The sequence below is a fragment of the Mytilus trossulus genome, chromosome 1 (assembly GCF_036588685.1).
Source record: "Mytilus trossulus isolate FHL-02 chromosome 1, PNRI_Mtr1.1.1.hap1, whole genome shotgun sequence".
Classification (NCBI taxonomy): domain Eukaryota; kingdom Metazoa; phylum Mollusca; class Bivalvia; order Mytilida; family Mytilidae; genus Mytilus; species Mytilus trossulus.
The window spans coordinates 90,866,861-90,883,915 of NC_086373.1; the positions used below are offsets into that span (position 1 = coordinate 90,866,861).

General features: G+C 32.3%; 2 protein-coding genes across 2 annotated transcripts; both read left to right on the plus strand.

The window, feature by feature from the left end:
• Positions 1–312: 312 nt before the first annotated feature.
• On the plus strand, positions 313–1,143 carry LOC134704617 (uncharacterized). Its single transcript, XM_063563572.1, has one exon. The coding sequence runs from the start codon at positions 313–315 to the stop codon at positions 1,141–1,143; it is 831 nt and encodes a 276-aa protein (XP_063419642.1).
• A 660-nt stretch (positions 1,144–1,803) lies between these two features.
• LOC134690323 (ras-related protein Rab-43-like) lies at positions 1,804–7,960 on the plus strand. The gene is made up of 4 exons (XM_063550293.1): positions 1,804–2,051; positions 2,636–2,819; positions 3,470–3,619; positions 7,758–7,960. The coding sequence occupies exons 1-4, from the start codon at positions 1,878–1,880 to the stop codon at positions 7,859–7,861; spliced, it is 612 nt and encodes a 203-aa protein (XP_063406363.1). The 5' UTR covers positions 1,804–1,877; the 3' UTR covers positions 7,862–7,960.
• The last annotated feature ends 9,095 nt before the right edge of the window (positions 7,961–17,055 follow it).

Here is a 17,055-nt window from a genome sequence, read left to right on the forward strand (position 1 = left end):
GAGGAAAATAATTCTTAGTGTCACTGATCGAAACACTACACGTTAACGTTCTGTTACTTAAAATACACATTGTATGCCAGAAACTTTATTAACGGGTTATATATTTTGTTTTACTTTATACATGTTTCAGATTTGTTCCATGTTGGAAGGTGGACGGAATTTCAAAAAGAAAAGGATAAGAGTTTAAAAGAATTATTATTCAAATTACCAGAAATTGTTTTAAAATCTAAAGCTCAAAATACAGTCAAGAAGTATAATTATGCTTTCCGAAGTTGGTGTAAATGGTGTAAAAATTATGATTCTGTAAACAGCATGCCAGCCACCGATTATCATATTAGTTTGTATCTAATTTATTTGATGCAAAATGAGTGTTCGTCGTCTAAAATAGAAGAAGTAATATATTCTATTGCTTGGGCACATAATATAGCTGGATACAACAATCCATGTGCATCTGAGATAGTCAAAAATGTAGCCGAAGGTGCAAAGAGGCAGCTTTCTCGTCCTTGTTCTAAAAAGGAACCCATTACACCAGAAATACTAATTCAGTTAGTTAATAGGTTTGGTTCTACTGATAATCTGTTGGATAAACGAATAGTGACTATGTGTTTGATAGGTTATGCCGGTTTTCTGCGATTTTCAGAAATAGTGAATATTAGGGCATGTGATATCCAATTTCAATCTACACATATGTCTATTTTTATTGAAAAGAGTAAGACAGACAAATACAGACAGGGAAGTTGTGTAATAATTGCGAAAAGTAATAATATAACATGTCCAGTTACTTGTCTAGAGAGCTATATTAAAGATGCCAACATAAATCTTGAAGATGATAAATTCATTTTTCGGCAAATAACATTCTTTAAGAAAGCGAATACTCATAAGCTTCGTAATGATTCAAGACACATCTCATATACTAGAGCCAGAGAATTATTATTAGAAAAATTACAATCTTTAGGACTTGATAAAACTAAGTTTGGATTACACTCGTTAAGATCTGGTGGTGCTACTTCAGCCGCTAACGCTGGGATTTCTGATAGAATTTTCAAGAAACATGGAAGGTGGAAATCAGAAAGAGCAAAAGATGGTTACGTTAAAGAGGACCTTAAAACACAGTTGTCTGTTTCACAAAATTTAGGAATTTAATAAATAGTCTTTTTCCTTATGTTTTCCCGTTCTTTGTGTGTCGAAAATGTGCACTTGTCTCTGCAAGTGGCGTCTCCCATGTGAGAGTTTGTGGTTATTTGATAAATATTTTATATTCGTTTGAGTTTACGAATTAGAATTTAAATGTATTTATCAAAGTTGTACAAAAGTCGAACATTAAGAATGTTGTTGTTGTTTATAGTTAACACGTGTGTAGTTATTTATAGTAAGGTCGGTTTGAATGGGGTTTAAAGTTTCATGCACGAGTGAATTCAGGTAGTTTAAAGTCATTCGAGCCATTGCAGTTAAAGTGACCAGTAGCACTTTTCCTAATAAATAATATAATTTTATATTATTTATTTTCAGATTTGTTGACCTTTAGTATGCGGTAACCAGTACCAGATGAGAATGTTCGGTGTATTTACACAAAAACATTGATTTCATTATACATATACGAATAATAAAATGTGCACTTGTCGCTGCAAGTGGCGTCTCCCATGTGAGAGTTTGTGGTTATTTGATAAATATTTTATATTCGTTTGAGTTTACGAATTAGAATTTAATAGTAAGTTATTTCAGAGTGATTTAAATGACCGCGGTTAGTACACATTATATGGGAAGTAATTGTTATGTTTACATTTAAAATCTAAACAATTTTAAACAGCTTATTATACTTTGCATGGTTAGTTTTTCGTTTTATATAAGTCGTCATGATTTAAAACGAAACTAAAACAATGGGGGATGTATACGATTATTTGTTCAAAATAATTGCAGTTGGAGACAATGATGTTGGAAAAACCAGCTTTATAAAACGGTTCACTACTGGACATTTTCAGGGAAATATGAAGTCTACCATTGGTGTAGATTTTTCTGTACACACGTTGCAACTTGATAGCAAAATAGTAAAGGTACAAATTCTACTTTATATAATATCTATTATATTAAATCTAAGAGCCTTTCTGAGATCACGCCAGGTTATTGGTGGGGTTCGTGTCTCAATTATTTAATGTTATGTTTTGTCTATTGTTATTTGGCCTTTTTTTCATGCCGTTGTCAGTTTATTTTTCCCGATTTTGAGTTTGATATCTCCTCTTTGCTATGGTTCGCATCAAAATAGTATGACACCCTTCGCCCCCATTAAAGATTGATCGAAATCTGTATGAATTCATATACGAACGATTTCAGGATTTTCGAATGAATTGTATTATTTCGTTCACATGCTAATTAACTTACACTTGAAAAACTGAACATGTATGTAAAGTAACGAGATATGGAATGATAGTCCATAAGAAAACAATAAATAAGAAACAAAAACAACGCTGATGTTAATAACTCTCGGTCACTAAATGACCTTCAACGATGAGCAAAATATATTTTGGATAGAAGTCTAGAGAACTTATCCTGTACTGCAAGTGCTTTAAGGTACGTTACTTATTAGATAACTCTATGAATTATTTTCATTAATTTGTAATGCTTTTTCTTATCTTAACAGCTACAAATTTGGGACACTGCAGGGCAAGAAAGATTTAGAAGTATTATAAGAAGATATTTTCGTAATGCACATGCCGCATTAGTTATGTATGACGTCACTAACACCGAATCTCTCCAAAGTTGCATCGGATGGATAAACGACGTCAGAATAAAATGTGGCGAAGACATTCCACAAATATTATTAGGTATTACGATGTTGCTTTGTTATCTTGTGAACATCATGGAATCGTGTATGATAAGCCTATTGTTTGTTTTCTCAGTTTTGAAAATTGTCAAATATAAAATTCATCTGGGGTTTGTTGTTCAACTTGTCAGTTATAGTGCTAACGACTCGTTGAAATTAATCATATCATTTTATGATTAGTTTAATCACAATTGAACACCAGACTCCGGACGTTTCAAAGACAAATTTTCAGTCAACTATTATTACACTGTATTTGAACTATGTCACCAATATTTCAGGAAAGACTGTTCAAATAAAACTGTATGATTGTTTGGTATTGATAAACAACGAATAGTCTTACTCAATAATACATCATAAATTTGAAAAAGGAAAAGACACAACAACTCGAACAAAATGCAGAACATAGCTTAGCCGTGTCTTAAATAATTTACCCAACTTTTAATATATACACACCCGCACTAAAGTCACAAGATTTAATGCATTTGTTTATCGATAAAAATAATATCATTGTTATATCTTACTGCAGAATAACTTTTCTGAAAAGGGATAAAATATAGCATACGACAGCTCACTATGTACTTTAATTTACTTCACAATTCATATTTTTAACTCGAATTTCAGTTTTAAAAATAAACAACTTTATCTTTTCAGGAAATAAATGTGATAAAGTAAGCTGTCGGACAGTAAGTTCGTCTGATGGCGAACACTTTGCAAGGGAACATGATATGATGTCTTTTTTAGAAACAAGCGCAAAAGATGGCCAAAATGTAGATGCTGCTTTTTATAAATTGGCTCAGGCAAGTAACAATTACTGATTGTGATAATACAATGTACACAGTGTATGAAAAGTGCGGATCCTAAAATACCATTTTCACTGTATATGCCATGCATTTTTGATGTGGAATGGTAAATAAACAGACGAAAAAAGTATGACATTTGAAGAAAATGAAGAAAAATAGTTCACATGTAAATATTTAGTAATAAATAATACAAGTAAGACAAAGTAAGAGATGGCAACGGGCTTTTATCGCGCCGAGAGCCATCCATACGTGAAATATATACCGAAATAAGTGAATATTTATGAAGTTTACGAACAAATCGTGCAGGTGATTAAAAACTAGTAGGAAAGATGTAGTTGAGGAAAAATATTTATTTCAACACAATTATTAATGTTGTATAACGTAGAATAGCTTTTGATATTCAGTTTGTCGATATTGTATTGAATTCCACTATGATGCGGTCTTTATGCGAGTCATGTTTACTGTTGAATTATGATACATTACTTTCATTTTCACTGTAGAGCGATTCACTAGTATTGTATATGCGGTGCATTTTCACTGTATGCATTTAATTCATTTTTATGCAATTTAATTCATTTTTATGCAATAAATTCCTAAATTGCTCAAACAATGATTAAAGTAAGAAAAGGGTTTGATATTACTGACTTTGAGATGGAAAGTTTTATTGAAAATCCATTAAATACAATAGAATTGATATTTATTTTAAATATAATACATTGTAGTCATAATATAACAACATGTGGATCATTTAAGAGTTGAAAGTGTAACTGTTCTAGATTAAAGAAATATGTTTTAAAATGCATGCCAATTTGATAAAATTCATGTTTCTGCAGAAGTCATTATACGCATGTGCAAACAAATTTTATCATTGGATTTCGAGTATGGGTCTGTTTACAAAGCAGAAGAAGTATGTCATAGTTTTTTTTATAATTCATCAGCATATTTATTTAAAGTGCAGTTATATTTATCCAATGCAAGGACACTTCATCACTGAATACGTACATCTATCATGTCAATCGAAAAAGAATGGGATAAAAAGGGATAAAAAACAACAATGTTTTTCTAATATTTTTTGAAAATCACTTCTTGATCAATTTCAACGAGGTTTTGACGTAACATTTTTGATTTTAAGTCCGGTTTTAAATTGGCCCACAGGGTCCAAATTAAAACTTGAGGTTCTTTGATAGGCTGAATCCATACATGATTGTTTTGGTCCATTTAACAAGTTTGTGGGGTCCTTACTGTCAAGAAATATATTATTTTGAATTTCAACGATAATTGGATATTTAGGTTACTATGGCATGCTGAATCTCACCGTGTTTTTAATTTAGGGATTTTGGTATTTGGGCCAAATTATCGAAATGATCCTCATTGAGGTCCAAAGGGTCCGATATTCAACATTTTATTTATTTCATCAAAAATGATGTCTTGCTTAAATGTTGTGTAAATACTTACCCCAAACTTATCAGGGTTCGACCTCCGCGGTAGCATCAAGGGTGCTCTACAACACGTATATCATGTACCCATGCAACTTTATCAGTTTATATTTTTGACAAAAAATGTTTGCCCTACACAATGTGACTTGTATTTCACGCTTTAATGACTTTGGATAATTTATATGTCACATGTCGTTTCATTTTATACAGGAAGAACATGCAATCAATAATCGAGCTAAAACTATCTTTCCTTTAGAATATGAATATTGAAGCATTTGGGGTTCTACAATACGGAAAGTAAGTGAAGATGAAATAAGGTTAAAACGGAGGGGTCTTCATACCAATGCACGTATTGTCATTTCAAGACAAAATGGGTAGCACGTTTTCCCAGGCATAAGAAGATCACATTATTGAGTTACACAAATGCGTCCAGTGTGGACTAAAATTTAAAGACTTTCAATGAGCATGAAAACTGACAGCATGGAGAAAGACTGATGTGTACTCATTGTTCCAAACACTTCAAAAGCAGAACTGGTCAGTGGCGGATCCAGTTTGGCTTTAGTGATCCCCTATATATATAATCAACCAAATTTTTCCAGGCACCCCTGTATACGCCTATGCTGGCTTGTCTCACCATATGAAGAAAGCAACAGGAACTTTTAATCACATCAGCTCGTTTTGTAGTAAAACATTTAAAATGCTTCGCTGACCGCAGAGGTCGAACCCTGAACAGTTAGGTCAAATTTGGACACAATATTAAAGCTTGATACTATCTGAATTTGAACTGTGAAATTACGTTATATAGGTTTCTGACACAAGATAAATGTGGTCGAAGATTTTACAAATCGTATGCGCAATACTGTGCAACTGAAGGTTTCTTCAAATGACTTTTCAAAAATTTGAAGTTTAAAAACAAATAAAAGAGATATGAACCCCTTTAAAAAAATTAGAACCATCAAACCAAATCCCAGTCTTCCCTTTGTGATAATGAGCCATACTTCATACACTTAAACATGAGATATTGTCTGGAAATTAGAGAAAAAAAAATGCAATTTCTTTTGCCCCTTATTTCTACATGTTTGGGACAATTATCCCCAAACCTAACCAAAGTCTTCCCCTTATTTGTTATATTGTTCATTGCACAATGCCAGAAAGATCCAAAAACTTACACACAAGTAATTGTCCGGAAACTACAAAGTTAAGATGATTGTTTTTGACCTTTTTTTGTTCCTTCATTCCTATACCGTTAGTACCATAACCCCCAGAATGAATCATAGCCTTCTACTTATGGTAATGAACGCTGTAGTACAATTTCAGAGCAATCGAAATTCTTATACACAAGAAATTATCCTGAATCTAAAAAGAATGCGTCTTTTATGCCTCTTTTTCGTAAACGGTTGGAACCATCATCCCCAAAATAATCCCAACCTTCCTTTTGTGGTATTGAACCTTCTTTAAAATTTATATAGATTCATTCACTTAAAATGAAGTTGTCCGGAAACCAAATGTGTCTTCGGACGACGCAGACGATGAAGACATCATGGCAATATACAAACCGAAAAAAAAAATGCAGTCGTATAAAAACAACTCTGTGATGGCCAAGTCAACAAGCACCTAAACAACAAGCTCTATAAATGATAAATTTAAGAAAGTTATTTCTTTTCAAACATATTTTGAAACAACATGCACCAAGAAAACGATAAAAAGTATCAGTGTGATTTGTGTAATCAGGAATTTGCAACTTCAAAAGACCTAGCAAATCACAAAGCAGGGAAACATGACAATACAGTTCACACATGTCAAAAACGTATAAATGGCCAGCCAGTTTTTATAGACATATACAAGTTATAATTAGATATAAATATTAAAGCAATCTAATAAGTTTTTCATTTGTTGCAAGTCTAATTATCACATAAATTTACAATAAAAATTCATCGCATCTTCGAAAATTCTACATCAGAAATGAATGCTATACAGTGATAATTCATCGCATCTATAGTGAAAATGGATCGCTTTTAATAATTGATATTCTATATTATGTTGCTTTTATAACACATATTTGAACTTTAATACATGTTTTTACATTAGTAAACAAATAAAGTTTTCCCATGATCCTTTATTCCACAATGAACATACTCGCAAACAACAGTGAAAATGAGCTGACTGGATTCGCACTTTATATACACTGGTACATGTTACTAATTTATCAATATACATAGATGCTCATTAAGGATCAATTATTATGATTAGGTAGTTATATTGTTTTATAAACTTTATGAGCATTGGAAGTAATCACTAATAACAGTACTTATCTATGAGCAATACAAAACTGTAAAAAGGAAGTAAAAGTAATGGCATTAACGTGACTTGATATTTTACTCTATACATCAAACAGTGACACAATGCCATAAAATATTTTTTCATGTACATAGCGTAGAACCATATGCGTTGAAACGAATACATGCACCCTGTTTTTTATTGACAGTTAACCTTTTTTGCATATACAGTCTTAATTGGACATATCAATGTGAATTAATTCCACAGAATTGTTGCACAAATTAAAAACATACTGTAGATGTATTCCAAATGTTGTGAATATATGTTAATAAAATGTAAGAAAGCATCTGTTTAATCTGTTGAAATAACCGCGCCCTGTTCACAAATTTATGAAACTATAGATACTTTATGTCTTTGTTCAGGAAGTGGCCAGAACATATTCTGCACCTGTGGATTATATTTATGACTCAATTATGCTTGAATCTATACCTGACAATACTGCATCTTGGTGGGGATGTTGTGGATATTAACAATGGAAATATTTACAAAGTGATTGAAATTAGAGGAAATGTTTGACGTTTTCTTTCTAACGCTTCGCATGAGGCTTTGATGTATTTTAAAAAGTGTAAATCAGGTTATAAAAGTTCAGATATCTTTTACATTGTTGAACATTTATTCAGTTTGTTAATTTCCTCCTGATAATCAAAAATTCAAAGAACATCACATGTAAAGGTGTAACACATAGAGGTTAAATCTATAGATAATTTCAACAGGAAATGTTTGGTAAAACAATAGAGAAATGGAGGGGGCTGGTTAATTTACACAAGGAATAATAATTGCATTATGTGCTAGTGACCTAATACGGTATATATGGGGTCCGTAATCCCAAATTGAATTTACTGACCCCATATATACCGTATTACGTCACTAGCACATTATGTAACGAATATATCTTACCGACTATCTTAACGTGTGAAATCTAGTGAAACTAGGGACCTGTCGAAATGAGCAAGTCTTCAATACTGTTAGCATAAAGAAACTACTTCCATTTATCCTACAAAAACAAATGCCAACAAAAACAACTTGTTAGGTTTAAATGTGTTTTATGAATTTATTTAAATCTTAATCATCAATTCATTCGTCTGTTGAAGTGTTTTTCTCAGTACCGTTTTGTTTGCATAAAGGGACGTAACACCACTACTAACCTGTACGAAATATACCCCCCTCCATGCCTTCCCGCTAATCTTAGATGGAATATAAAGGAACGTAACACCACTACTATTTGTGTATGAAATAAACCCTTCCTCCCTACTAACCTAATATGCAATATACACGGTCTCCACGCGGACGCTTTTAATCAATCATATTCCTTGAAATGTACATGAGGTATGATAAGTGCCAGTACCAAATCAGGAATATGACAGTTAGAATTAGATCAACTAACAAGGAGCATTTATGATGTATAATGACATTAGAACGAAGTTGTATCCATTATATATTCCACAATAGGACATGGTATTAGAAATATAAGGCACATATTTTGGAACTTGTATGATATTGTATCCTGTGCGTATTTGCGCATTTTCATAAATATATAGTTGTGCTATCTGAAATAAACACCTCTTGTTGTATTTGAGGTCAAGAACTATAAACATAATTACTAGCACGTTTAATCATTGTGTTGTTTTAAAAACAAAAACTATTATCGCTTGAGAAACTAGACACGAACATATTTAGGTTCCTTGTATCTATGATGACTTTATTTAGAACTCACAGAATTTCTGATTCCTGAGGTGTGTGTCACTTCATTTGACGAAAGCATGTCTTTGTGTCTGATTCGATATCGACTTTCCTATTTGGTTCAGAGTATATTGTGATTGTTTTACTCACCAAAAAAATATACCTTGATGGGTTCTATCTCGATATTTTCTAATGCGTTCTGAGTTTTGTTATTCCCTTTTGATAACTGATTATATATTTCAGTATGTGAATGCTATCTGGGTGATAGTTGTGTAAGCACTGCATTCTGATTCTTGAACCGTCTCCTTCCAAATCATCAGAGGAAAGGATTATTTGATTCTGATTCGATATCGGTTTTGATGATTTTTTAAAGATATAAATCTTGTACGTTTTCCTTATTTATTCATTAGAATAAAGACTTTATTCAAAGCCTTCTTAGTGGTTCTAATTCGTTCGGTATGTGTAACAGTTTCGTTGATTCATTGTGATATTGTCAAATAAGTCTTGATTTGTGTGTTTATTAACGGTCTCAGTTTTTTAAGTAAAAATGAAATCTTTGTTTCTTATTGTTGTAAATTGGTTCTCATTGGTGAGTCTGCTGCTGCAATATTTTTACTATCTTCCTCTTTGTTGTTTTTTTTTACATATCTTTGGTGTACTTCTCCTTTGTTACCTCTTATCCGTACGGGAGCGACACCGGATAGTGGTACTAGCTTAGGCGGAGAAAGGTTGTTAAATGCAAGCTTCCATACATATAAGAATAAGTTGCAGTGCACTATTGAAACTTTGTCATTATGATTTACATTACTTAAAAAGACATTTTATGAAAATTGTGGTCCTGTGTATTTAAAATGGGTCATACTTTGTATTTGTTTGGCCTTTTAATTGTTTTGATCTGAGCGTCACTGATGAGTCTTATGTAGACGAAACGCGCGTCTGGCGTATTAAATTATAATCCTGGTACCTTTGATAACTATTTACACCAGTGGGTCGATGCCACTGCTGGTGGACGTTTCGTCCCCGAGGGTATCACCAGCCCAGTAGTCAGCACTTCGGTGTTGACATGAATATCAATTATATGGTCATTTTTATAAATTTTCTGTTTACAAAACTTGGAATTTTTCGAATATCAAAGGATTTTCTTACACCCAGGAGTAGATTACCTTAGCCGTATTTGGCACAACTTTTTTGAATTTTGGGTCCTCAATGCTCTTCAACTTTGTATTTGTTTGGCTTTTTAATTGTTTTGATCTGAGCGTCACTGATGAGTCTTATGTAGATAACTATCATAACGAAACAATCGAAAAAAATATACAATCTTGAGAAGCATTAAACTGGCTACTTTTCTTGACTGACCAGTGTTTTCCGGTACAAGATGGTAGTTTTTTTTCTCTAGATATTATTTCCGCTTTTTTCCATCATTTCATAAATGAGTTGGAAAACGAGTGAACTTTCAACATCTTTATAACGTTAAATTAGTGTAAACATAAAAGAGTTCAAAAATAAATTGGAATTTTTACCTGTATTCAGCGAGTACCAATATCCGGTGTCGCTCCAAAACGCTACGTTGCATTATTATTTTCTACATGTTTCAGATGTGCGTCTTGAAATTTAAATTATTTTTTTACAGTCCAGTCAATACTGTTTATGTTGCAAAAGCGCGGAAATGATTGAAAACATTTTCTCAATTATCCAAATTTAAGGGGTTCATAATTGTTCTAGGTATGTTAACATGAGCTTTTGATTACCCTGTGTTTCCTTTAGTGTTTACAGTACATTACATAATACTTTAAGTATTTTCTTTGCTTTGGTGATTTGATTGATTGTACAGCATGTACAGTTTACTCTCATTCCAATACAAATAATCATTTGGTGTACCCTGCAATATAGTCCAACGGAAATAAAAGGTACCGTGCATATTGTATTTTTCTTTTAAATACCAACAACATTTTGATATTTAATTTGAAATAATCAAAATCATACGACATTAAGCAACAGTAGTTCACCGATATTCAAATTTCAGCAATTAAAGAGAGAAACAAATTAAGGTAACCAACAGTTAAAGAAGGAAATGACAATATATATTTATTGTCCCTCCTATACATTTCTAGGAATATGATTGGTTGCAAGCAACCCCGTGGAGATTGTGTATATTCCATATGGGGTTATTATGTTGCCTTATGGGGTTAGTAGGTAGGGCTTATATCAATATGAGTTAGTAGTGGTGTTTTGTCCCTTTATAAAAACATCACGGCGAAAAGGATTTCAACAGACAAAGAAATTGACGATAAATCATTGAAATAAATTTATAAAACACATTTAAAGCTAACAAGTTGTTATTGTTTGCATTTGTTTTTGCATAGACTAACAAAAGTACTAGGTTCTTAATACTAACTGTATAGAATACTTGATCTCTTTGATCGGCAACTAGTCTTAGTACCACATGTTAAGATAGTCGGTAAGATAAATTTACAAAACTTATAACTTTTCTAAAAGCTAAGAATTTTCTTAACCAAGGCATAGATTACCTTAGCCGTACCTGGCACAAATATTTGGATTTTTGGGTCCTCAATGCTCTCCAACTCTGTACTTGTTTGGCTTTATAACTATTTTGATCTGAGCGTCACTGATAATAAAATTGAGAATGGAAATGGGGAATGTGTCAAAGAGACAACAACCTGACCGTAGAAAAAAAAACAACAGCAGAAGGTCACCAACAGGTCTTCAATGTAGCGAGAAATTCCCGCACCCGGAGGCGTCCTTCAGCTGGCCTCTAAACAAATATATACTAGTTCAGTGATAATGAACGCCATACTAATTTCCAAATTGTACACAAGACACTTAAATAAAAATAATACAAGACTAAAAGGCCAGAGGCTCCTGACTCGGGACAGGTGCAAAAAAGCGGTGGGGTTAAACATGTTTGTGAGATCTCAACCCTCCCCCTATACCTCTAGCTAATGTAGAAAAGTAAACGCATAACAATACGCACATTAAAATTCAGTTCAAGAGAAGTCCGAGTCTGATGTCAGAAGATGTAACCAAAGAAAATAAACAAAATGACAATAATACATAAATAACAACAGACTTCAATTAAACTGACTGAAAGATTATGATTTCATCATATGAACATCAGGTACAACCCTTCCCGTTAGGGGTTTAGTATTATACCATCATAACATATAGGAGAAGAAAATAACCCGTGTCATGCCAACAACTGGTTTTTTTAATAAATGTGTTTAGTTCCGACGAAAAGACCCAATTAAGTGAATCAATATTAACGCCAACATATGCAATCTTTAATGACCTGACAACAGTATCGTAACTATATCCCTTCTTAATAAGTCTATTCAAAGGTTTTGTTAGTTTTTGATGTGAATACTGACACCTTTGTGCTTTATAAAGAATATTTCCATAAAAAAATGGATGTGAAATACCTGAACGTCTGCATGTTGAGCTATATTTACGAATGATGTCCTTATACCGATGATAAAATTTTGTAAATGTTTTGACTAGTTTGTAATATCGAAAACCCTGGTGTAATAATTTTTCAGTGATACATAAATTTCTCTCGGTAAAATCTAAAACATTGTTACATACACGAGCGAATCGTACAAGTTATATAGAGATATTTAAACACCGTAAGATGGTGACAAGGGAACGTCACCATCTAAAAATGGATAATTAACGATAGGAAATGAAAAATCATCTCTTTTATCATATATTTTAGTATTCAGCTTTCCGTTAGTGATATAGATATCAAGATCGAGGAAAGCGCAGTGGTCATTGTTAGTATTAGCTTTATTTAAAGTAAGTTCAACATGATAAATGTCTTTAATATACATACTGAAGTCGTCATTATTGAGAGCAAAAATATAATCCAAATATCTAAAAGTATTATTAAATTGATGTATCAGATGTTGTTTCGATGGGCCTTTGCTTATTTTTGTCATAAACTGTAACTCATCGCAATACAAAAACAGGTCTGCAATAAGTGGTGCAAAGTTAGTCCCAATTGAAATTCCGATAACCTGACGATATACGGAATCCCCAAAGCGAGCAAAAATGTTATATAGTATAAATTCAAGGGCATATATAGTATCAAAGCATGTCCAATTGACATAGGTTTTTTTGTGTATTGCTACTAAAAATTGACCTAAAAGAGTTTGAAAATATATATTTACATTCTGACTTTTTAAATGCCCATTTAATTAGGTGTGTGAATTTTTTTTAATGAGAATGTGAGGCAATGTGGTATATAGAGTAGAAAAATCAAAACTTTGAACAGATTCAAAATCACCAATATAAGCATGCAACTTATCAAGTACTTCCAACGAGTTCTTGACACTCCAAAAGTAATTAATTCCACTTTTTTCGAAGGCCTTATTTGAATAATTTATTATTAGGTTTTTATTTGTACCAAGTGTGCTGGTAAGAAGAATAGACAATTTAGTAGTGAAACAATGGCTTGAAGACGAAATAAATCTATATTTGTAAGGTGTTTTGTGTAGCTTCGGAGGCCAATACTAGTACATAGATAAGTCTTATGTACACAAAACGCGCGTCTGGCGTATTAAATTGTAATCTTGGTACCTTTGATAACGATTAGTAACATAGTGTGCTACTGAACTAATACGATATATATGGGATAAGCAAATGCCATATGGGGATTCGAGCATAGTTCTCCGACTCCATATGGAATTTACTGACCTCCTATATATCGTATTTTTAAAGTCACTAGCACACTATGTCACTACTAATATATCTGTTTGGAAATGTAATGATTGTTGATAAACACTGGAGACAGAGTAACGATTGTGAACGTTGCTGTGTATCAGCTATTAATTTTAATGAATTGGACTAAAGTTCTTGTTTATATTTTAAAAGACTTATGATTAAGCGAATTATGAAGTAAGGCGATTAACATGAATGTATTGCCTAACAAACTACCGTTACATACGTCTTTTCTTTAATAACCGTACAATTTTTTGCTAAATGCAAAACGTGTTATGTTTGTTTTTTATTTAATTTTATATCTTAGACATTTATTATGTTATTAAACGATTATTTATATTTATCTCAATTAACCACAAAGTCTGTAACTTTTATTTATATAGATCTTGGTTTACTAATTAATGTCTAGTTAAACATGTGACGTGTTATTTAGTAACATACCAAATTTAGAAATGTATTTACCTTGCATTCCCTTGGTTGATAATATAAAATATTTAATTTCAACAATAGGCATTATCTGCTGTTCAGTACTTCAGTGTCTTGATCATAATTATTGCTTTGATTGTGCAGGTAATATGGTCGGGAGATAAAAGGTATAAGAACAGAAATAAAGTCAAAGCTATCTGTTGTGTATGCATTTCTGGTGGACTTCCAATCACAAACATATATGCATTTCGCAAATGAACCATTTTTGGCTTAATAAACTGGTTCCGTTTTTTGTAAATGTTTGTTTGTCTTGAGATTGTAACATAGTGATGACTGCTGTAACCATATTTTGACTATTTTACCGATTATGTCTGATTTGTTCACGCATCGTTGTAAAAATAACGGAATTTGATGCGACTGTCATAAAAGTGAGAGGTTTAGCGCTATATATAAAACCAGGTTCAATCCACCATTTTCTACATTTGAAAATGCCTTTATCCTGATTTAGAGTAATTATTTATCGCAATTTGATTGGATGATACTGTCCTAATAAATTTCAGTACAATATTTTATCACGTCAATTGGAAGTATCTCCCTCATTTATCACGTCAATTAAAATTATCTCCCTTATACCATTGACCTTATAAAATAATAAAATTTTAGTTGCTTTTATATAGTCCTTATATTTTATTTTTTTCACAATTTCATATCAAATATCTATAATATACTTGATTGATATGGTCCTAAAATTGAATTTGAAAATCATAATATTTTTAAAATATAACAAAATCAGGTTAAACTCGCTACACAGTGTTCAATTGTCCTAATACGGAATTTATTGGGTCAATAAAATTCATATCGGGTTTTGCTTCGCCTCACTCGATATGAATTTTTAAAATGACCCGATAAATCTTCTTATCGGACCACAGATAATTTATCACGTTGTGATTGGTTAAACGCCGTCACGTGGTGACCCCCTATGAGACCGTATGAGGTTAGTAAGTTTCATATGGGGTTCGTGACGCGTTAATGGCGACGTCATCTATTAATGTTGTTGTGTTTTATTGTTTATTTTTCAACAAAACGCCGCAGAAAAAGTCCAGCGTCCGATAAATTCGTTATACTGTTAACTACTGACCCCCTACGGATCCATAGAGGGTGAATAAAATTCATAGGGGATTCGGCTTCCAGCCTCACCCACTATGGATTTTACTAACCCTCTATGGATCCGTATGTGGTCAGTAGCGAACCATATAACTTATAGTATTAGGACAATTGCACACTGTGTAACTAATAGTACCAAGTTAGGAATATGACAGTTGTTATCCATTCGATTGCTGTGTTTTATCCTTTGATTTTGTTTTTTGATTATGGACTTTCTGTTTTGAATTTTACTTGCAGTTCAGTATTTTTAATATTTTACTTTTTTCTGTCCATATTCTTAATTTAGATAACTTTTAAAGCGTTCTAACAATTGAATACCAAAAGCTTCGGATGCAACAGTAATATACCGCTGTTCAATACTAGTGCCTATAAATCGAAATCCATATCGGTTTGCAAACTAAAACCGAGGGAAACAATTCAACTATAACAGAAAAACAAGAGGACAATAGAAATACTGAAATGCAAGAAAAACGAACGCAAACATACACAGAAACGGACTACAAGATAACTGCCATATTCCTGACTTGGCACAGGACATTTTACGAAAAAATATGGTGAGTTGAACCTGGTTTTATAGCTAGCCAACATTTTCGCCTACATATGGCAATTTAAAAAAAATCTCGGCTAGAATGATATCATTACGTTAAAGGGATGCATTACAAATAAACGCAAGAACACTCAGGACAGGTATCTTGAGTCTCCCCACCTCCCCCTCCCACACACACACTCACACACGAGCTATCCAAGAGATTTTTAAATGTTCCGTATTTATATTTCTCGTTCAATATATAAGATCAGATGAAGATTCATTAACTATTTTTCAAACATTTTATTGACTTTCAACAATTTGTATTCTATTGTATAATTTACCTATATCTTATAAAAAAAACTTCTGTAACTTTAAGGAAATAGACAAGAAAAATGACTAACGCTGTCAAATTGATACATGATAATTTCAGTATTTGATTGACGTCTTTACATAAATACCTTTTCAGTACAAATAAGTAAATTTTGTTTTTGTCAATGGCTATGACCCATATACGTCTTTTTAAATCTTCGATCCATATTCATTCATTATTTCTTACTATTCTTACAAATATAAACTTGGCACTGCTAGAGTTTTGGATTATTTCTCTATAAGGAAACATGACTTATTAAAAAAATAAGCCTTATTTACAATAAACCAATGGGCGGAGTAACTCCCAAGTACAGTTAGGTAAAAGAAATAGGACTATAAGAGGTAAATCATGGAGAGGATATTGACATTTCGAATGTTCCGATATAGCCGGTAAGTTGCTTTTTTTCACTCATGCATATTTGTAAATTATATATTTTTTAGAACTTTCCTCTTTTTTGTTTCACTAACTATGCCATAGTCTTAAAGATGACGAAAGAGTCCTGATGACATAAGTCACGTATTTTCAGCAATTCGTAAATTAAACATAAGGTATGATTTCCGTGCAGACAACGTGTGTTTCTGAAGTAACCTTCATCCGCTCACTAAAAAATAACCTTTAAAAAACCGCTAGACAGCAAACCGTTTAAAACAGTACAAATAAAACATCAGACCTGCCTGAATAGAATATGAATTATCAAAAGCACAATTAAACATGTATATACATACATATATAAATTTATATTAATGAACTGAAATTTACAG